Below are 22,713 nucleotides of genomic sequence, written 5' to 3'. Positions count from 1 at the left end.
ACACTGTAATACTCCAGTCACTCAGTAAATCTTGAAGTTTGGTTGTTCAGACCATTTGTAAATGTGTGCTGCACACCTACACCTGCCGTCAGCATCAGCATGCTCCAGCTGAGCGCCCCAGAATCAGAAGCCCAAGAATTGTATCAAAAAGCAATAGCATATCCAGTTTTGGGGGGTGGTGTCAAATAAATACCTGCATGCTCTCCCATGTCAGAGCATAATCCGCAGTATTAAGCGGGAGGCTTATCTGAAACAGTTAAATACAGCTGAGGGGAGATACCATACCTTCAAAGGTATGGGAGGTTTGCATACTGTGTATGTAATCACTTGCTGACCGTCACATTTTCTCAAGACATTTTTCTATATTTCAAAACAATATAAGCATAAAAATGTTGGTATTTTCTGTTACGTACAGTTCTTCATGTCACAGGTACCCTTACCTGTTCCCTAGGAAATCAAGTATCTTCCTTTCACCTACACACTAACAATTCAGTGGTGCTGAAAGATTTCCATTTTGTATGACTTAAAGAGCAGAAACAATGCACATCGATCAAGTACAAGAAGTTCTGCTGGTGTTCCTCTACTAACGCAGTGCTAATTGGCAGTCATGGGATGCTGGTTGAGGGCAGTCAGATGCAGTGGAAGAGATGAGAGCCAGCCTGCAAGAAGTCCAGAAGGAACTGAAGAAAAATCACTCTGGGTAGCTGACTCAATACATTTGACATGAAAACAAGAAGGGAGATGGGTAGCAGTCGGAATAGCACAGAGATTCAAGATGCAACATGCTTCTTAAGATGAGAGAGATGAAAGCAGGTTTGTATCACTACGGGAGAGATGGCGAGGTGTAAAGGAGAATATTGCAGCAGGGTGACCCGGAGGGAGCCTGAAGGAGTCAGCGTAAAAGAGGTTTGGAGATGGGGTTGTGTCACCGGGACAAGTGAATGAGTTAAAGAAAAACGATGAGCTGTCTCAACATCTAGGGAAGGATGCAGGAGGAGAGGGTTGTAGGAGGAAGAGAAGATTGGACAGGATGCTATGGGGAAGAAGTTCATGTCACACATTTCAAACTTTGCAAATTTCTTTTGGGGTAAAAAAACTGGCCACTAGCACACAAGTATTTAAAGAGAGAGCTTTCTGCCAGTCTTCCCTTTACTTCTAATATTTCAGTTATCTCTCTCATCTCACATAAATCCACAAAATGGCAAGAAGGTAGTAACTAGTCCTCTACTGAGTTTAAAAATGCATCAAATTGGTAGAAAATGTTTATTACTTTCTCATCCGTGCAAAAAAATGTGCATTGCTTCATGCACTGCTTCTCAGCAACTCAAGAGCAGTGAACTTATTCCAGTTAAATACCTCAGTGTCATTCACTTGAAAACCTGCTCTTAGTTCAGTCATAATTTTTAGTAAGCAGACAGTATGAAATTATTATGAATTGTATCGAAGGTAACTTCGTTTTTTTAAACTGCAAAATGAAACACAGGATTCAAACCTACAAACCTGGGAGCTCTGGTTACTAGCTGCTAATGCTCAAAATACTAGCAAGGACATCTGTAACAGAAATCTTTCCTCTAAAGAGCTAGGTAAACATGTTTGGTTCATGAAAGCAGGGTTTTAACACTGGTGTAAAAAATGCATAACCTTGTATTTAAGATTCCATAATTGTTCATATTTATGTTTCATTTTATAAAGATGCTTAATGGTTTAATACTTACTTTTTAATTCAAATCAGTAACCTTAACTCTACCTTTAATTAATTAATTCTGATCTTACATAGAGAACCCAAGGGGGAGGCAAAGTGCTATATAAGTGACCCTTTGCAGCCTAAGACTTCCAGCAAGATTTCAAAAAACAGAGCATTAGTCAAACTGTCTTCCCCTGAAATTCAGCTGTAAAACGCCCCCAAATTTCACTAGTAAAACTGAAACCATCATTAAATTTAAATACATAACCTTAAATTGGCAAATGAAAGCTCAGGTTAAGATACTTTTTGTATCTTAAGTGAGTGTCTGTATCCTCTGGGACATGATGTCTGGTTTCTGCTCTGCTATCATTCCTCTCAGATGTTAGCAGCCAGCTGGGTGCTAAAAAAATTACGAGGGTTAAATTCTCTCCCTAGACAGTAGTTATTGGAGCACGTCTATGCCAGGGCTGGTTCCGCAACACTGCTGCAGGGAGGGCCAGCAGAATTCCCCTCCTGCCACAAGTTTTCATCATCTTTCATTTGCTCTATAATACATCATCGTTCCTACATTAAAAAATAATTCCACAGTAACCAAAGGGAATTTAAAAAACTTTGCAAAAAAATAATCATGGTGGGAGGAAGGGAGAGGATGAGAAGAAAGGAAGTTACGAGATAAAGAAGGCTCAGCCCAGTGACATCCATATCTAACAAAATTTCTTCAGGCAGAACAAGGAATGCATTTTTCCCTTGCAAAGTATACTTTCCAGAGATGCCTGAATCCTTGCTTTCCGGTGTGTAAATAGTTTCTTTTCCGCTGTCTCCATAAAGATCATGCAGACTCGCAAATGTGGCTGAGCTGGGCAAACGAAGAGCCATTTCTCAGCTGAACTCATAAATTACTTATTGTTTTAATATACTGGAAAATTGGCAGGAAGCGGGGGAAGGTACATCAGTTACACAAGACTTTATACCATCACTTATCCTTGCCTTCCATTAAAGAAATGTTAGTTGCTGTAGCAACTGTCAAACCACACTCTGGTTCCTTTTCCTCCAAGACACAGAACTTCTCCAAAACACTTGCATACAACACAGTCCTCCCCCAGCCAAAGGACACGGTTTCTGGCACTTTCGCGTTGTTTAAAAAGAAAGAGGCTCTCCAAGGAGCTGAAAAATCCTTCGCAGGGCTCTTGCTCCAAGGTACACTTCCGTAGAGAGAATTACCTGAAATCCTTAAAATTCTTATTTTTTTTCCCTGCCTCTACCTCCTTTTTTTTCCCCCTTCTTTCTCTGTGTTACAGAGAACGCTACTCCATACAGCTTATCACTACATCTTCCAGCATTAAGCAAAATGCCTACATATCTGCCAGATGTCACTCCCTCTCTCATTCCTTCCCTCATGGGAAAGGCACGTGCAATGGGGACATCATCTCATAACACACGTGTTGCAACATCTCTAGGTCAGGAAAGGCAAAGTCAAAGACACGTCTCCTACCCAGCACCTAAAGAGACAACCCCTCTCCACAACCACTGCTTCCATTCATTCCTAGGGGATGCCTGCTCTGTCACGACAGAGAACAAGCCTTCTCTCAACTGGCTGAAATTCTCCTCCACTGGACACATTCGAATAGGCTACAAACAACAACAAAAAAAAAAAAAAAAAAAAAAAAAAAGACTGCAAACCACTGACATAAAGAGAGAGGCCTTGAGAAAGCTCTGTCAGAAACAGCACAAATCACACGCTACTGAAGAAAATCTCATGAGAAAGCGAAAATATATTCCTCCCCTTTGTGCAGCATGCCAATATTAATGATAAGCAAAGATCCCTGGGAAGCTCTTACATGTTCAAGGACACTACCCAGGGCAGGATGTTTGTACAGTAGGAGAGAGGTCCTTCCCACCTTCTTACCTCCCTCAATCCCCAGCAGCTCCATTCTATTTCCGACCAGAATTTGATGCTTAAAATATTTTCATGCCTAAAGTTTTTGGTTTTAGAAACTATTAATGCAAACAAATGTGTTCTCATACCTAACGGGATGATTATTTTTAATTGCTGTCTAGAAAAGAGAGCATCATAGTATTGCATAGATTGTATTCAGGAATACATACAAATTCTACTCTTCCAAAACAATTTCAGACTTGGATATACTTACCTTTTCCTATCATAGTAGTTTTATCATAATTTTACTGTGAAGTGTCTTGTAAACTGGGGGATTAATGGTTCCACATAAAAGTATTTTTGGTTCTTCTAGAAGGGTCTGAGCTACCTGGCCACTTCACCTTGCAGTTCGTTTCTTCAGTGCCACAAGTATTACCTTCATTCCTTTCTACCAACCCACTTGTTTCTCTGACAGGGCAAAAATGAACCAAAAACGTACAGTGTACTTGTTCTGCCTACACCAGCAGAAAGCACTTGGGCAACTACGGGAGGAGGGGTTAGCGTGTGTGTCCATACAAAATTAATTGCAAAGTAATATGCACAAGCATACCCTCAAACCAGCTTTCTACGAGCATTTACAGTGGAAACAGCTGCATACTGGCCCAGCCACATAGCATAAACAAGGTCACTTGACTCGTGGGAGCACTGACACACAACCACCAGTTTGAACTGCAAGTGCTGAACCAATCTGTTCCCCAAGATGACAGCAATCACTCCCTGCGATTAGGTGAGGACCGCTGAGGGATGTCCTTACTTGGTCCCAGCTCTGCCCACCAAGAGCAATAGCTGAAAGTAGGCATTGGTGGCTGATCTTCCTATCAGAAATCCCAAACTGGCTGACATTTTTTTTTGCTGCACTTAAGAGATTGTTGGACTGTTCCCATACCCTAGTTGTTCTTCTGGTCTCTCTCTTTTGCATCTTGTGTTTGAGCAGACACTCTAAGCATCTTCGTTTTCCTGCGTCCAGTCTTCCTTTCACACTTCTACTGATACTGCCTCTCTTTCACCACATCCCTTATTTCTATGGTATCCCATAATTTATCCAGACTCATGCACTTGCATGACAAGGACTCAGGCTGCTATGCTAACAAACGCTCCTGAACGAAGTGCAAGATACCATTTGCTTTTTACTACCACTTAGCATCTGTAGGTCTTCTGCACAGAATGAAGAAACACATGGCAGCCAGCAGCTCCAGGCCATCTTGCAACATTTTGAATGTCAGACTTAGGGCTGAAACAAAGAACTCCAGAGCTATAAACAAGAGCTGCTGTAATTTGCACCAAGGTTCCCAAACCAGAACTGTGAGATTTACGTCCAAAAGAGGTGTGACAAAGTAGGGCCTCGTTAACTACAGTGTGCTTAACTATAAAGCAAAGCAAGTAATTCCACCCCATCAATTCACCAGCTAAGATCAGTTGGGAACCTCGCCAGGGATCTTCATCCTAAACATGAAAATACCCATGCTGTTACGAAGCCATATGCAGGCACGCTTTCACAAGAGGTGGGCAGATTGGACTGAGAAGTTACTGACCCTAGAAATTCATTACCACTTCACAGCTGGCAAATCATAGTTGAGCTAGCCGTTATTTAGCATCTATGCTTCATTCTTCAGTTGAATCAAGTCACCTCATTGATCTACATTAAAAGAGAAATGGGAGCATTCACACTACACATTATGGTGTGTTGTCTATGACAGCCATAAAGCATAGGTCATACAGCTATAGGCGGATATTAAACCGCTCCAGCAGAATGTGCAAACATGCACCTTCTGTGCTAGAATGATATATGGGCTGTTATCACCTGGATCCCTTCTGCCTTTGTATTCACCTTCCACCTTCATTTGTCTGTGACTCATCTTGCACGTGCTTGGGAGAAATGATTTTCAGAGTGCTGCTGACTGACTACTTGCACATATATTCAAGTTTCAGCTCTGGGAGAAGCTTACGTGCGCTGTAAGCTCACAAGAGGCATAACCACAAATTGCAAATCATGCATGCTACATAGACGGAGGCAGTTCATCATAATTTGCCTAAAACCAAGGATTACAGGAAGATGTGTTCTCCTTGCCACAGCCATACAAAATTGGAGAGGGCTCTGCTCATCAGCGTTCAGCACCTTCTGCTGATTATTAAGGCTCCACCTCAAGAGTGGGATATTGTATACGATGCGAGCATTCGAGTGTTACTTAAGCTGCCCTGAGTGACAATTCTTGCAGTGGTTTATACCTCTAGCTCATGCCTAGACAGCAATGAATGCATCTGAGACTCCAGCACGTTCAAAAAAAAAAAAAAGTGACACATAGCTAGTATTACAGCCATTTTAACTTTTTTTTATTATCCCTATACAAAAATGTCCAGATTACACACACCTCTTCAAATATAGCATTTTAAATATGATAGTCAGCTGACAGGACCAGCCATCGAGCAAGAGGCTTCTTAATATTCCCTTAAATACTTCCTCTATTATCTACAGCTTTATGTTTCATGTTACACTGAGTTTTATCACCCTTCCTCCTGCTCCAATAGTATTTTCTGTTGCAAGCTTATCTCACTTTCAGTACCACACCTATTTAATCTGGATTCTTTTATTTTAGAATAACAATAATGTACAAGTAGCTCTGCTTCATGAAATATTACAGTATTTTACTAAAAGCTATTGTAAAGGGACACATGTTCAAGGCAAGTTTTATCCACATATAAACAAGGTGACACTTTAAAAACAGAAGTTATAAAATGGGGAAGAGGAACTAACGTGGCTACAGAGACATTTTTAAATACTTCTCTAATGTTTTTTATAACTTCAGGTTTTTAATTTGCAGGACATTACCTCACTCTGCTTGTAATTAATAAAGTGAACCGGTTCTTTAGAACAAGCAAATATTTGATAACATTTTCTTCTGAGTTCTGCTTTAGCTACAAACTAAAAAGGCCCTCTTATCCCACATATCCCACTCCTGGAGCTGATTACTAGAAACCCAGCTCCCTTCAGATGGAAAAAAACCAGGGACTAAGGGAGAGAGAAAGAAGTTCATAACCGTTTCCTGAGACAGGAAGCTTGAGTGCATATGGCCTGATAGAAGGAGGGAAAAAAACCCTCAAATTTCTGGCCTAGTAGCTTGGCTACTTCTGGATATGCACCAGGATACAGCAAGTTCCTCCTCCCAAAAAAAGCGCATGATGAGTCATACACAATAGCACAAGCCCTTAGGTTATTCTTTTTTGTTGTTTTTTTTTTAAGTTTCTAAATAAAAAGTTTTACACCATTAAAGAGGAGCAAACAGCTTCAGGATAAGGCAAGGTAAATGTAAGAAAGCTTAAACTAGGAGGGATTTTCCCATATGACCACCTGTGATGGTACCAAAAAAGCAAAGAAAGTCAATTTCTTGACAAAGAAGGATTTTTTTCTTGCATTCTTTCGATTTTCATTCTCTCTATAAAAGGAGCTGCTGCTCCTAAAAAGGTGATGCACTGCAATGTGCAAATAGCTTCTACTCCATCTCCTTTAGAGGCAGTTTGTAAAAAAACAAACAAACCAACAACAAAAAAAAAACCACAAAAACCCCTCACCCCTTACCGGCTTAAAAGTTTTTATAGTAAAGAATATAATTTTGATCCAAAGAAAGCATTTTTGTAGTTGCAAGCAGAGTAGCATGCATATGAAGTCTGACAGACATCCTCTTGCAGATATCAACTACCGTTAGACTATGGAAGTGTTTATCAGGCACTTCCAGAATTTAAAAAAAAATTAAAATAAAAACCTGTATTTTAACAAAGTGCAGTATAATCACATTTTAATAATAAAATTGACATTATGATGGAGAAAACCACTATGAGACTGCAAGATCTTGAATATTTCTTGAAGAACTAAAGAACAGTAATGGTGAAATAAGTCAATTCTTTCTCTTTAGAGGAAGGAATCCAGCTCCAAGCTATGGTTAGGATGTAACTATGATATCAGTTCCCAAAATATCAGTCTTAATCAACAGCGAATTTCCCCAGTCAAATTTAATTTGGTACTGTGAGAAGACAGAAGGCTGACTGTAGCTTCTGTTATACCATGACATCTATGCACGGATCTGCCCATGTTTGTAACACTGCACGTAACAGCAGGGAAGCTGAGGCTACAACAGCTCGGATCCCGCCTGCCCAAACATTTGTCTGGATTACTTGCCCTTTTTTTTTTCCTGCTGCTCTGTCTTCTGGAGGCTTCACAGTCCCTTCCCAGCCACACGGTTGGAAGGACACCTCTTACATGACAAAGTGCCATCTCCCTCCCCATCGAGTCCGTAGTGCACATCTGCTCAGGTAAGTGCACGGGAGCGCCTGTCACCACTCGGTCACAAAGTAAGGGCTGCCTCAGCATCCATCCCATCCTACAGCTAGGCACGATCCCGTCCCACGACCAAGATGTTGGTGTCCCCCACCGAATCACTAGGTATTTACCCATTGAGAAATGCCTACACTTTGTTACTGTGATGGAAACACTGCTGGTCATGCAACGGAAAACTCCGTAACAAGCCTTGGAAAAGACAAAAGATCAGGCACAGCTGAGTTACAAAGCCTGAATCTGGTGGTAAATAGCTTGACAGTTACGAGGAGAAAGGGCAGAGAGATGACAGTAGGCTTGGAAGAGAAGGAGGAGGAACATTCTTAGAGGCATCTCTGAACTAGGTTTGACTCACAATGCATTTCACTAAAAGGAAAATACAGCTTAAATCCCTCACTATCTTTTACAGAACTTAGCTATCAGAACGTTACTCAGTAATTAACACTGTTACCTGGTTATCTGAATGCAGAATTTGACCAATGCAGAAAAAATCCAGGTGAGCAATGTGGGCAATTAGAAGTGAACAACTGACAAGCAATCTTGAGATGTTCAAGTACGATTAGTGTTTGTTAAATGTTAAAGGAGAAAGGAAGGTGAAACAGCACCATCACTATACTATCATACAATTAGTATCAAGCTGTGATGTCACTTGTGATGTCAAGATGTGGACTCTACTCGTGTATGCACTCAAAAATGTAACATATTCTGAGCTTCGTCCTGGGAAGAAATCTTCCAGCATTCAGAGAGGAAATGACTTCATCAAATGTCCTTACTAAGCATGATTCCACCAGTCTTAAATTCAATGCGAAACTATATATGGTACATAATAACTCCTGCCTTTTCTTAAAGATAAACCTCGAAATTGTAAATAAAATTCAACAGAAACTTACCAGTCAGATGCATGTATATTGCTCTATCTTGCCAACACACACAAAGATAAGCATCAGAAAAATAGTTGCTTGTGAGAAATGAGCAACAAACTTAATTTCCAGAAACAAATTATTTTTAAAACTTGAGCAAAACCACTATTTCAGTTGCTTGTCTGTAATCAAGTCACCACGAATTGGCATCGGATTAACTCATAGTTAACATGTTCTTTACAAAAATAAGGTTGTGTTAAACTGTGTCTGCATATGTATACATACCTTATACGTAGATATAGCATGCTATACAAAATATATCTGTGAATGTTTAAAGGGGTAATGGTGTTCCAGCCACTCCCTGTTCCCCTTTGGACTCTTAGCTGCTGTTGACATCTACTGCTCTTTCATGTTTCAATTACTATTATAGTTACCATTTGAATTACTGTCATGGATCAGGTCATTACAAGTGGGTTGTCCAAATGCTTAACAATAATAGTAGCAGTAATAATAACAACAGTCTGCTGCAAGGAATAAAATTTTAGAGCATTTTTCACATCTGGATGGAGACACACCATGAGTTTCCACGTGCAACACATCAGTCTCAGAAGCCACGAAGCAGACGGGTTCAGAGTCACACTAGCCCAGCATTGCACTTGAGCTGAATTTCCTGTCTAAACACGACCAATTCTGTCAGACAGAGATATCGCCAGAGACAGCGGAGCAGAGTCCGGTCTGCCTGTAAACACCCCACCAGAGCAGGAACAAGAAAAGCAGCAGCTGAACACAATTGAGCAGATGGGAGAGCAGAGGAAAAGAGTGAGGAGGTACCGGCCAGCATGACAGGCAAAGCTTACGGGGAAAAGAAAGAAAGTGTTTTACTTATTGTGTCCCGAGCCAACACCATCTACCATTGCTTCCCTGTTCTGTTCAGAACTGGATGATTACTGTCATTTTAGTTAGATTTTCCATGCTAGCACAAAATCAGCTCCAAGAGGTTTCTGAGTACCCAGAAAGCAGCAATCCACAGTGACTTCCAACCCCAGTTAGCTTTGATGAAGCAACACCATTTAATGAAAAGCTATGATGGTCTCAGATTACAACAGGGTGACATTTGTGAGAAGGGTTCTCTTTTTTACTATATCAGATTGTCTGAAAAGCTATTACATTTCATAACCAACCTTTCACAGCACTGAGGGTATAAACACACATATACTCACCCGTAACAAATCGAGAACGCTCCTAAATTATTCTCTGGGGTGAGAAGGGGGGGAGGGGAAGAGGAAAAGTCAACAGTGGGGCGAAGCATCTTCAGAAGAAAGAGAAGCAGTAGCAAGATTTTCAGTGGCAACAGGAAAGAGCAGCCAAGAGGGAAACGGTGAGAAGCGCAGCAGCACCCTTCCAGCCACGTTTCGGAGCCAGCGGGCAGATACACTGATGCCTGCTGAGATATCTACCTGTCCCACCATCTGTCTCTAACGTGAAGGATCTCACCTAAGGGTCAGGAAGACAAGAGAGCAAACAAGCTGTGCCCATAGGAGAAATAATCAATCATCAGAATAATCAATAAAAATAATTCCAATAATCAATTATCGGAACTGTGAACTTCAAATGACTTGGCTGCACATTTGCATTTTATCTTTGTGTCCATGTATAAACCTTTTAAAGCTAAACTGGGGGGAGGGGGAGGAATTTTATCTTAATACAAAATGTCATGTAAAAATTTACTTTGGTAGTCAGCCTTCTGGACCAATTAAACTACATGCAAGTCAGTTTTAGAAATGCATAGCTCTTGAAGAGATGTGCTCTTACAACAGTTCTATAAACATGCTTTGTAAAACATTTACATGGGCTCAGCATGTGGGCAAATTCACAAATAGACTTGCTAACTCCCTTCTTCCTGACGACCAATAACCAGAAGAGGAAAAAGAAGATATTCTTTTTAGAAGAATAGTCTAGACAGTTCAAAAATAGCCTCTGTGCCCTTGCCAGGTGCAAGAGAAACTGGAAAAGTAGGAACCGTGGTGCTTACTAAAACCAGGGTATTGTTTTGACTGTATTTTTCATCTACCCTCAACCTTCTGGATTTCAGCAAGGAAATTCATTCCCATGCAGCTCCCAAAGAAGGCCACCTCATCCCAAGGCTTAACTGAGAAGTACCGTTGACAGGTTTCCAGGTGGCCTTCATACAGTGCAAAATCCTGAACGTTAGGAGTATTTGTGACGCAAAGTGGCAAGAGGTTTCAGAAGATGAGATGTCTTCAGGGCTTTAGCTGATCCTTTCGCCCCTGGTTGTTTCAATAAAAAATTCTTTTTGCTTGTTCGTTTGTTTATGACACACGCTCGACCTGGGGAAGGAGCTAAACGCAGCAAGGGAAAATTGCGTTCCCTCTTCCCAGCCTTCACTTTTCAGAGAAAATGGCAAAGAAGAGTTGTTTATTCTTTCAAGTCGATGTGCATGTTCTGTGCACTCAGGATGACATTCCCTCAGTGGAGACATGTGGAGTTAGATAACATCAATTTATGTTAAATGATCTTAAAATAGAAACACATACAGTGCTGTTTTTAGACATACTAGATAACACTTTCACATAGTCTAGTTTTGCATTTTTGGTTTTTTTTTCAGTGCGTGGGAGATATATTATCTCATGTTTTAATGGTTGCGGTCATTTTCTCTCTGTAGCCAAGTTTACAGATTCCTGCAGGTTCTGCTCCCACATCTGGGGACTCTACATTTCCCTCAAGATTCTGGGTCAGCAGGAATCTAAAACTCCACTCAGCCAGTGAGCCTTCACAAACCTGAAGTGACTGAAACTAGAGAGAGCGCAGGGACAGCAAGGGCTGTGGCAGAAGATTTACCATGCAATGACCTGGGACATTAAAGACTCTGTAGTTCTCTAAGCAGAGTGCTAATGCTGTGTACATGCACTGTATCATATAAAAAAGTAAGGCTGTGGCCATCAGCTCATATCATAGCTAGACCCACTTCGAATTTATAATATTGAATTATAACTTACTATAAGCTCAACACCACCAAACTTCAAGTCTGTAAAAACTAACTCCACTCTGCTCCTACTGGCAGCTATAAGTATGCCATTAGACAGTACTGTGGAGAGACAAAAAGATTAATTGCTTTTTATCTTCTCTTCCCACAGTTTAAAGTTATGATACTGTAGATATGAAGACAGATCTACAAGTCAAAACTGCTTAACAGTTATCAAGCAGCTAAAGTCTGAACTGCCATCACCTGGATCTACTTGATGCTTCTCCTGTCATAGCCAGCATGCTGTTTACCTGCTCCTCTCCCAGTCTTCCAGCATTTTGTAAATATAGCAAGTAGCTAAATAATGAATAAAAGACATTATAGAGAAGGCCAAAACAGATTATGCTTGAAAACACCAGTGTAACTAGATATAGAGAAAGTTTAACAGGGCAGGTTTTTGGTTTGCTTTGTGACTTTTTTTAAGTTCATGGTATAAATCAGCTCTAAATTCTTCCCCAAGGCACATCACCACAGCCACTGTCAATCTCTGGCCTTAATTTCCAACAGCATACGTGCAAGTCTGTAAACTGAAAAGCATTACAAGTGGGAAATACCAATGCTGGATGGAGTCCACATCTGATGATACAAACTACAATTAAATGCTCAGCAATTTAACAATGACAGCAACTACCTAAACACATTAAGAAATACCTTACAGTGCACATGCATGGAGGGACATTTTCTGAAACTTTATAAATAGCCAGTTTCTTGTAATTTACACTCTCCAAAGAGCCTCTGATAATGGTTCCTATAAAGCACTGCACATACAAAACACATGAATTAAATGCCATGGCCAACAGTGATTTTTTTTTTTTCCTCCCCCTCAGAAGCACTCATGCATACACTCCTAAATCGTTGATACATTTTGCAATGCTGCTGGGAAGGAAAGGAAAGAAGAACAGTACACTCAGCAAGTCTTCCTCTTTTTACTACACCCACTTTAGAGAATAAGGAAATAGAGTGCCTATAAATATAAATATATTTGCTTAATTCAAAGAAGCTAGTGTTTTAATCTGTGTGATCAAATTCAAGCAAGAAGCAAAAGCAAAACAATAGAAAATTACTGAACTGGAAAAAGTGTTCTTGTTCCTCAGAAGAATATCTTTATTTAAAAATTACAGCTGCCTGAGTTTCACTAGCAAGCACAAAAAGTTATCTTAATGCAAGATTTATACTTTAAAAAAATAAGTAAGTGTGGCTTATTGGCCTAATACCTCTATCTGCTTGGCCTAGTAAGTGGAAATAACTCTATTTTCTAAACTGACAACAAACTACGCATGGAACTTGGCTTTTAAATTGCAAATCATCTCAAGTATAGAGTGAACCCTAACTTTGATCTAAGGTATCACACCACAGTATTTATTTAAATTGTTATGTCATATAAAGAAACTCAATGCAACAGAATTTTTACAAAGCAGGCTTATAGAACTAACCTGAGGTAATAAAACAGGGTAATGCTGAAGGGACTGAAGAAAATCTTTCCAAGTCAATAAAAACTTACACCAGACCTGCAACCTATCCCACAAGCATCAGACTTCCTTGAAAAGCTAGTATTCATCATCGAAATCTTAGGCTGCAGAGAAACGTTGGGTGTAAAATTAAACATTCTGGTATCATACTGGCAAAGAAAACAGAAAAGAGAAAAAAATGTTTTGAGCCAGCAATTTTCCCCATGATCCTGACCAGTTATTTATTCAGCCAAGCATGTAATCTAAGCATCCCCAACACTACTGCTGCGCCTTTGTTGCTAATTACCAGAGAAATTGCATTTTGGCACCTAGTACATAGGTGCATTACAGATGATCTTTTCTGTTTCAGAGATCAAAATTCCGCAATGAGTATTAGTGCTCAAAGATAAGAAATCATGATTTGGAACCACGTTCAACTCAGTCATCTTCCCACCAGGTGTTAGAATGCAGCAGGTCAGCCTCGATGACATCTTGCAGACAGACCTGAGGTTTGCAACAAGACGAAGCAGCCCCCTCCCACGATACAGTGATCAGAATGGCACTTCAAAGCCTAAGAGGAGCCTCTGATAATTTGGCGTTTACACTCAGAATCAGACGTCTCTGGCAATTCAGCATCAAAACCAAAAAGCAGTGAGGTACTGAAGTACTTCTGTTCCTGTAACAGGAATACCGGGAATGGAGATGAATACTCATCATATGCATTTCTAGGTCTTCATGTCAGTACCTCACTTAAGGTTTTGCATTTTTTCACTGCCGTTTTGCAGTGAACTGCAGTGAAGCTCCTTTGTTTTTAAGCCCAACCCACGATTATATGGAAATCTCAATTTCACATTTTATTTTGCCTCTTAAAGTAGGGTTTGAGCCCTCAGAGTTGTGCAGAGAAGTTTAGAAGTTGTGCAGTGAATGTTTAGAAAACAAACAAACAAAAAAAATAAAAGAACCAGCAAGTACATATTTTTTTTAAATCTATCTCCGTATTTTTCAATCCACCTCATGATTTCTGGATGCTCCAGATTGGACAGTCTAGCTGCAGATGAAGGACTTTTACAGAAATTTAAAACAAAGAGGTATGGCGAGCTACGAGAAGGATGTAAATACATGCATAGCTTCCCCTCTGTCAAAGCGTGGACTGTGCCACTCTCATTTGCAGACCTTTTGATTTAAAAGGCAGCTGGAAAGTAAGACTTTTCTAGGGATCGTTAGCTGTGGAATTAATTCGCTGTTGGTTTGGTCATTTGTGAATCTTGTGGATATGCTCCCAAGTACTGAGGGAGAAAGCAACTGAAGGACTTCTGTTGTAGTGTTTGAATGGGAAAGTTCTAGTGTACTACATCTGAAAATGGATATTTACGTATTGGATGAGTTTTGCCATGAAAATTAAACTATGTAAAAGCGTAAGAAAGCACAGACTGTGTATCTTTGAACATACAAGCAGAAATACACATCACTGCAGTATTGATACTTGAAAAAAAGAAAACAGCAACCACAAGAAATTACACATTTCATTATCAGACTGTGGTTCTACATACATTTATGTCCAAACATATCCTTATTCATGCCACACTAAATAAGGCATATCCATCCAGGAAAAGAAGTTACAAGTCGCTGCAATACTGGAATCTATAGTCTACTTCACGGCATTCAGATTATTTTCACTTCAGTGAAAATAATTAATTATCTCAGTGCTTTACAGACCATTACAAAAAGAAACAAAGAACAAAGGGAGAAAGAGTTAAACTCTAAACATAAATCCTGTCTCTCTGGTTCCGCACCCATTTATACCTGCTAAGCACTGCTGACTGCAGGACCTTCAGATCAGTCTATGACGTTTCACTGTTTCATTAAGAGGCAACCTGTGAACTGCAATCTGGCATAGCTGCATTTGAAGAAGATACATCCTTAACTCTTGCTGTCAAAACCCCAACCAACCTAACAATACATATACATACATGAAATAAATAACCATTCGATATTCTCTCAATGAGCTACCGTTTCAAGGCTGAGCATTGTAGTCCATAGTCAACTTCATTTCAAATTTAGTTTAGTGTATACATTCAACTGTTAAATGTTATGATCTGTTCTACCTTTTTGAGATGATGGGTGAGCTCTCTTTGAATAATACGTCTTACACAAATGTGGTTCTCAACTTCTTTGAAGTCCATGGTCAGGTTAACTCTTTCCACAAAGCACCTAAAAGTTAAGCCATTGTGCATAACAAGTTGTACTAAATATAGATGTAATGTGAAGAATATCACTACATAACAAAAATTTTAACAAACATACTTTAAAGGGATGGTGAGCCGTGTTCTTCCAACCTACCCTCTATTCCACAGGATTCTACATCTTCCTGTCAGAAATACAAAAAACAAAGCAGCCTGAAAAAAACTCTAGTTATTTGCAAAGTAGATTCACTGAGGAGTTATTTTGGATTGACACTAGCATCACATTTCCTTCTGACATTCTATAGTCTACTGTATTTAATCACAAACAATATTTATATTGCACTACTTTGATATGGATCAGATACCATGTCACAGCTCTGACATTATACTCAGTGTAGGCTGTTTCCATTTCTTCTTAGGATAACAATTCAGTCATCAAATATAATATTAAGATTTTAAGACAGTAGATGGCATCACTTAGTTATTTTTAACTGTTGCACACTGACCATTTACTGTGCAGCATAATCCATTTTTGAAGATTAGTAAATGGAGCTCTATGGACAGCATAGAAAAGTGACATTTCAAAAAAGAAAAAATAAGGTATTACCATTTTACCTATCTGGTTGCCTTGATCTGTATTGAGTTTCATACAGGCATCTTAAAAGAGCCCACTGTTTGCCACAGCTGTGGCTGCCCTCCTGTGATTCACCAGATACTTCTGAGCCCCCAAGAGAGCCTCTTAGAAGCCATCAGCTGAAGGCATTCGTATCTTCACTAGATCAGCAAGACTAATGGCTGGCTTTCAGAAATCTGGCAGATGTGACTACAGCTTAGTGGTAATTTATAGACTCTTTTCCCCATCTCTTCCCACTGGGATCACTATTAGAGCTGCATCACACCATCAGGCACAAATTCACAAAATATTTCGAACCGCTATTAGAGGAGCTGCCCATTCAATGAATCAGAGTTAACAAAAACGGTAAATGCTAGAAAAGCTCTTCATGCCCATTCAGCATCACACAGGAAATGACAGCCAGGATGAAAACAGACCTGGCTCTAAGCTTTGCGAGTGGCTGCAAAACAAGATCTGCTATTCAATCTTCTTTTTGTAATTTCTTTCTCCTTATATAATACACAGGATGATGTGGAAAAAAGGCAAGGAGACATTTCCTTTGTGTATTCAGATGATATAAAGATTTGAAAAGGTAAACTATAAAAACAAAGGCATCTGTGCACAGGCTCAAACTGCTGTACAGAAAAAGGGAATTCAGAGAAGGCAATGTACCAAGTCATTTTTCTGATCCCTTTTCAGAAGAATAACAAAACCATTATGTTCTACTCAGGGCATTTAGAAAGTGGCTGTCACAGTAGTTTGCAGGTGTTACAGTAAGAGTTCATGATCAAAAAGGGTTTATTTTTCCAGGTGCCATTCAGTTAGAACGGATGCAAGAATGCGCTGTGGGGATCTTGAGCTTAAGATGCCATCAGGAGCAGTTGGGTGGACGTCCTTCAGCAGGCTGCGTGGCAAGGTTTGTAAATTCAAAGATGGTAGCCCATGGTACAAGCCTAGTCCAGAGATGGCCCTGTGCTCGTTGATCCCTAGTAAGTGCCAGTGCTAACTGACCCCTCCTGATCCAAATACTATTCCACAGAGTGCAACAGAGAGCAACAGGAGGGTCACTCCAAACCTTGTGTGACGGAGATGCGTGGGAAATGGGGAAAAGGCCATACGGAGAAGGGAATAAACCAGAGTACAGGAGAAACACTCCTCCTCGCCAACACATAAACAGCTCTGCTTTTCCTTACCCACTCCTAACTTTTTCTCTGGGCTTACCTTTTTAAAAACTATTCAAAGAGCCACGCTGTTATGTACCCTATGAACTCGGAGATGGCAGCCTTACGGGATATTTAGCAATTCTTTGCAGAGTTGCTAACAGTTTATCCTTGCTTGACGGATAAGTGCAAATACCCACCAGCATGCATGCTTAGTATTTAGTGTGCATTTAATAGCAGACAGGAGCTTGATCTGAACATCTTCTCTGTCTATATTATGACATTTGCAATGAAAAATTAATTATGAAAATGAACAGGGCAAAGCAATTTGTGAAGAAGCTATAGATGTCTTCAGAAAAGAAAAAATGACTACAGAGAATACTGAAAACATTAAAACTAATGAAAAGGTTATAAAATCTTTTTTCAGCCACTCAGAGCATGTCATTATACTTCTGAAAAGCAAACAGAGCTCTAAGAGCTGTGAGGAACAGAGGAGGGAAGAAGGGAAGGAGTCAGTCAATCTCTGATACAATAAATTACAGAACCATTCTCAAATCTTTTTTCTTTCTATGGAAGTCACCTTCTGAAGTGTTGGTTCTGTGTGCTTTAGACAATACCTTTTCCCCCCGAGGGTTAATTTTTTTTTCCAACCTGCTAGTAATACAAATTGAATGTCATTTTTTCTCCGTAATAGAATGAATTACACATACAAACCTAAATGATGTGAACCCAAACCAGGAGCACCATTACTAATGTCTTGATAATTGGCATTTATATTGATTGCAGCCCATATGCTTTCTGCTGAGTCAGTTCTGAAATACACGCTAGTCTAAAAGATATTAGATAGAAGATACAAGACAATTTCTAGAAGTCACCAAATAGTCAGTAATGTTATCTATAGTAAATATCACTACCATAATGAAAAGAATTATATGATACAGTTGCCTACAGTAGCATAGGTAAGCCTCAAGTGATCTTGCCCTGTCCTATCCTACAGCTGCAGCTTAACAAAACAGACGATACGGACACAGAAACTAAAAACCACAAGGCACTAAACTCAGGAGGTCTGTACGCAGTGTCACAAGTGATGTGGGGTAGACTACAAATTTTAGGTGAAGCATATAGATTTAAATATAAGACCATATTTTAACATTACTTAGAAGTGTAAAATTACACACAGAGGTCCAGCAGGGCTTTCTAAAACAGAAGCAGGTCAGTCGTCTAAGCCCTATTGTGATCAGTAGTTAACTCAGCAGTCTGTTTAAATACTGTAAAATGCCACTGCGGACTTCTCATACATTTATGTGCCTAGGCATTTCCAAGGCCTCTATGTACACATGAACGAGAGCCCTTTAAACTTCCTCAATACTGAAGCCGTTCTGCCCCATTCGATAAATTTTGTGGAAATGGAATCTCATAATCAAACTATATATCACATTCTTTATGCAGAGACACACATACATAAACAGAGAAAAAACATTTTCTAAAATCATAGGGAAAGATCTGTAGACATGCCTGCATTATTCCACATTCAGCTACAGCAAGCTTTTGAGCTAACCTATGTACATAAAGCATTATATTCTCCCCAGCTTACTTCTGGCAGGGATAAACAGGTCTCCAGAGCTCCTCTAGTTCCTACGATAAACCCCTACAGGATTCACTTCATGATTTGCCTTCCTGCACCTTCAGAATTATTTCGTTCCCAAATCCTCCTTCCCCCTTCTTCTGGACCAGTCTTCCCAGCTAAATTCTGAATTTAAATAAACAGCGAGAATGGATGGTTTCCCAAGCAAGTAACAATCTACTTACACTTTTATCCCAGTCTCAGCTGTCCTAGTTGGTTTGCAGACACCTGTGCAGCAATTGCCAACAGACTGGCTATCTCCTCACTTCCTTTAATAGGGTGCAACTCTGAAAACCTGAAAAATTACCTCCTCCTTTCATATCTTTTGCAGTGCTTTTAAACTGGTGGTGGGAGGAGCAGAAAGTCTCCCTATCTCGTTGTGTGAGAAAAAGCTAAAATTCCCATCAGAAGTGACTCACCAACATTAATCATACATACACCAGATTGAAAGGCACTCAGAACATGAAGACTGAACCCTTTCCTCAGTTAAGCAAATGAGAAGCAAATTGCTCAGCATTTTCATATTATTTTAACTGCCATATCGGTACAATTTTGCACAATAGAGCTGATGAATATAAATTCATTGTTTCTAGCACTGAACTCTTACAGAAGCGCTGCTGAATCTTTTGGAAGAACAAACAGCTGAGTAACGTGCAACTTCCTTTATTCTGAAATGAATAAGCATCAATGTAAAGATTTTTGTATATAAGACATTTGCTTCACTTACCACCTGGTTTATGCATTAGAATAAATATCCTTACTGCTTAGCCAAGCAGATGCACATCAGAATCTTCAGTAACGAAATTACACAGCAGCTTGAAATACTGCAGCTTCTGTTTGCTTCTCACTGGGAATATTGTGAGTTTTTATTCAATAATACTAAATCCAAGTACAAAAATCCAAAGGGTACTGTTTAGATTCAAGACTACAGCTAAATGTTGGGTGCGAGGGGAGTTGAAGAAAAAGAGAAAAATAATAATACAAAAAAATCCTACCATCTCCGAAATGTAGCTTGAGAATGAGAGCATTTATTTTCTTATTTAAAAAAAGACAACAAAGTCGCATTTGGAAATATATACATCCTACTGAAGCTACAAAGCAGGGAATTTTCCCATTCATACTATGTATGCAATACTGCTCTATGTTCTTCATAAAGTGGAGTCAGGCTTTTTGCCCTTCTGGTGTTTTTAACTTTGCCTAATATTAACTATCTAGCTCCCACAGGACTATACTCAGAATTACAGAGGAAGAATATTCTATTAGCCATAAAAACAACAGTATAATTATAAAAAGTGCACGATACTCCTCCTATTTTTCACGGAAGTATTCTAATGCCCAGAAACTAGATTATGATCTGTCACGGTCCTGTAAATTCAGGATAAATCAAGTGTTGCTCTAACATTACCTTGGCATAAAAGAAATCACGGCCTCATTGCAATAAAGCGCTTGAGCTGTTGCCGAGTTAACAATTTCTCTTGGCATTTAATTATAGCGTGTTTCCTGAAGCTAAGGGACAGCTTTAGCATGAGAGTGAGCAGGGCTACTCTGAGCAAGAGACTTGTTCTGTTCAAATCAACACTCATCTGACAAATAGTTTTAATACATAGCAATGTGTGACACAGAAAACTGACCAAGGATGTAAATTTAGCTCCTCATTGAACATTAAAGAATATCCAACCCAGAAATTATAACTACCACTATAAATAATAAAAATACTTAAGTACATCCTACTTGTGTTTTGCAAACGTAAGAGCAAACCAGTCAAATTTCCATCCAGGTACATTTACAAATATAAGAGTCCTGGTAAACAATTGGGATCTGCTGTACTTTACACATTTCTACATCTCTAGAGGAAATGTTTGCATGAATTGAAAGCTTCAGTCTGTTCTAGTTCCTCATACAACAACAGAGCTTGCTGCTTTAGACAGACCGCATGTGTTGCTTCTGGTGTTCCCCCTCCCAAATCTCAACAGTGAGTAAGCCTCCAGGAATGAGCCAAGTGATAATGTCGCTCTCTAGGACATGGAATATGGCTTTTTGTATAAATATGCTGCCTCAGAATTAGGTTACAGACATTCACTTTGTGAAGCTCTTTGAGGTGGATTGCTGATGAGCTCCCATCCTTTGGAAAGAAAAAAAAATCAGTGGCTTGAGTTGATCATCCAAAAGTTGAGGTACCCCTAACCACTATTCACTTCTGAGACACTTGGGTCTGCCTGTACACCATTCAGGAAAACAAAAATCCAGAAAGTAGAATCCCAAACTGACCATGATGCCACATTTAAAGGGTCCCTAGTAATGTCAGTAAATTAAGTTAAGTTAGCTAGTGAGAAAAGAGTTAAGTGGGAGCTACCCAGCAGGGTGGAACTGCTGCAGCACCCTGGTACAGACCCCATACCTTCTCTCCCTGTTGTATACGCACAGGAAGACAACCTCTCCCTAAAGGAAGCTCACACTAGTCTTTCAGCAAATGTTAGCAGGACCACACTTATTTGTTCTGCTTTCACACCTTGTTTATCAAAGTTTTTCTACTCATGTCTTAACTGGCAAAAAGGCTTGACGGAAGGAAAGCCTTTCCACGAGGGCTAAACAGAGCCCGACTCAGGTTCATGACTTCTCTCATGCGGTTCCTGAAGGTATTTATTTTGCAGATTCAATCAGTACTTAGTAAAGCAAGAAAGGCAGAAACGTTCTGATTTTTGCTGACTAGGCTTTTTCACAGTATTTTTAACAGTCTTTTGACGTGTTCGAAAAGAAGCACTCCATAGAAAGGGTTAGAGACATCGTAAGTTGCAATTGTCCCTGAAGACTAAGTCCACATCCTCTGGGTGAAGATTTTACGCAGTAAATAACAAGGAAGACTGGTGATAAAGTGGTCCCAATTGCTACTGATGGTCCCAATGCCATGTTATTATAGTTTAGTTTATAAAAGAGCGCAAGACCTCAAAAAGTCATATTAATAATGTAGAAAAAGTTCAGTCTAAGGAATATCAGTCTGGTTGTTAAAGAAGATCCTATAGAGAGCAACTCAGAAGGTAAACCTTCATTTCTTACTAGATTTTGAGAGCATAAAGAATGACTATGCTTCATTTTATTTTAAAAATTAACATCTCTGCTCTCTTCTGTGCTGAGTATTAGGAATTAAGTGGGAATAATATCTCACATCATTTGAGACTTGTGACTATTAAGAACAAGTTGACTATGGTTAGTTTGTAAGCTAAGTTTGTAGCAACATACACAACATACTGAATCCACAGAGCAGCAGAGGGGACCAATCCACATAATCTCTCCAATTTACACGTGGGAAGACCAAGATGAAAGGTTTGTGTTAGATGCTTAACAGGAACTGTACATAGATGTTTAAATTTAGGCCACGGAAACTGCCCAGGCAGCTGCAGCCCTTCTGGCACGATCAATGAAATCTCAGTCTAGTCAATCCTCCACACCTCAGCCCTGCCACACCACCCTAAGGTCCACACAGCAGCGATTCAGAAGGGGGAAAGTTCAGAAGGTGGTCTCCCATCTAAAAGGTTATGTGCTTGCAGGACAGAGGGGTGACCATTGCTTTCATTCAAAAACATGGAAATAGGCTCTTCTTTTACAGAAGAGCCTCAGGGCCAGAATGCTAAGCAGATGTAGGAATATATTTCTGGAAAAAAACAAAACAAACAAAGAAAAAAAAAAAAAACCCAAAAAAACCCCACCCACCACCAAAAAAACCCCCATTACCAACCAGTGCAGGTATAAGACAAACGAGGAGATCCCTGATCTTAGGCTATTCTCTGACCTAGTGGCTTGTAGCTTTTCCAAGAAACTGGAGTTTGAACCTCCTGCC

At 39.7% G+C, this 22,713-nt stretch overlaps 1 protein-coding gene across 6 annotated transcripts in view; it reads right to left on the bottom strand.

The window, feature by feature from the left end:
* ARHGAP6 (Rho GTPase activating protein 6) overlaps nucleotides 1–22,713 on the bottom strand; it is a 339,778-nt gene that overhangs the window by 105,843 nt on the left and 211,222 nt on the right. Inside the window, exons 1-2 of one of the 6 annotated variants that reach the window (XM_076357673.1) lie at nucleotides 19,064–19,111; nucleotides 15,404–15,509 (exon numbers count right to left, since the gene is read on the bottom strand). The exons of 4 other annotated variants lie outside the window; for them this stretch is intronic. In XM_076357673.1, the coding sequence (XP_076213788.1) occupies nucleotides 15,404–15,481 (78 nt within the window). In that variant the 5' untranslated portion in view covers nucleotides 15,482–15,509; nucleotides 19,064–19,111. Of the gene's footprint in view, nucleotides 1–15,403; nucleotides 15,510–15,602; nucleotides 15,666–19,063; nucleotides 19,112–22,713 lie in introns of those variants that run through there. One more of the 6 variants, XM_076357680.1, reaches the window with a different exon arrangement.

This window comes from Aptenodytes patagonicus, chromosome 1, assembly GCF_965638725.1.
Source record: "Aptenodytes patagonicus chromosome 1, bAptPat1.pri.cur, whole genome shotgun sequence".
Lineage (NCBI taxonomy): Eukaryota > Metazoa > Chordata > Aves > Sphenisciformes > Spheniscidae > Aptenodytes > Aptenodytes patagonicus.
This window is presented reverse-complemented; position numbering and strand designations above follow the sequence as displayed.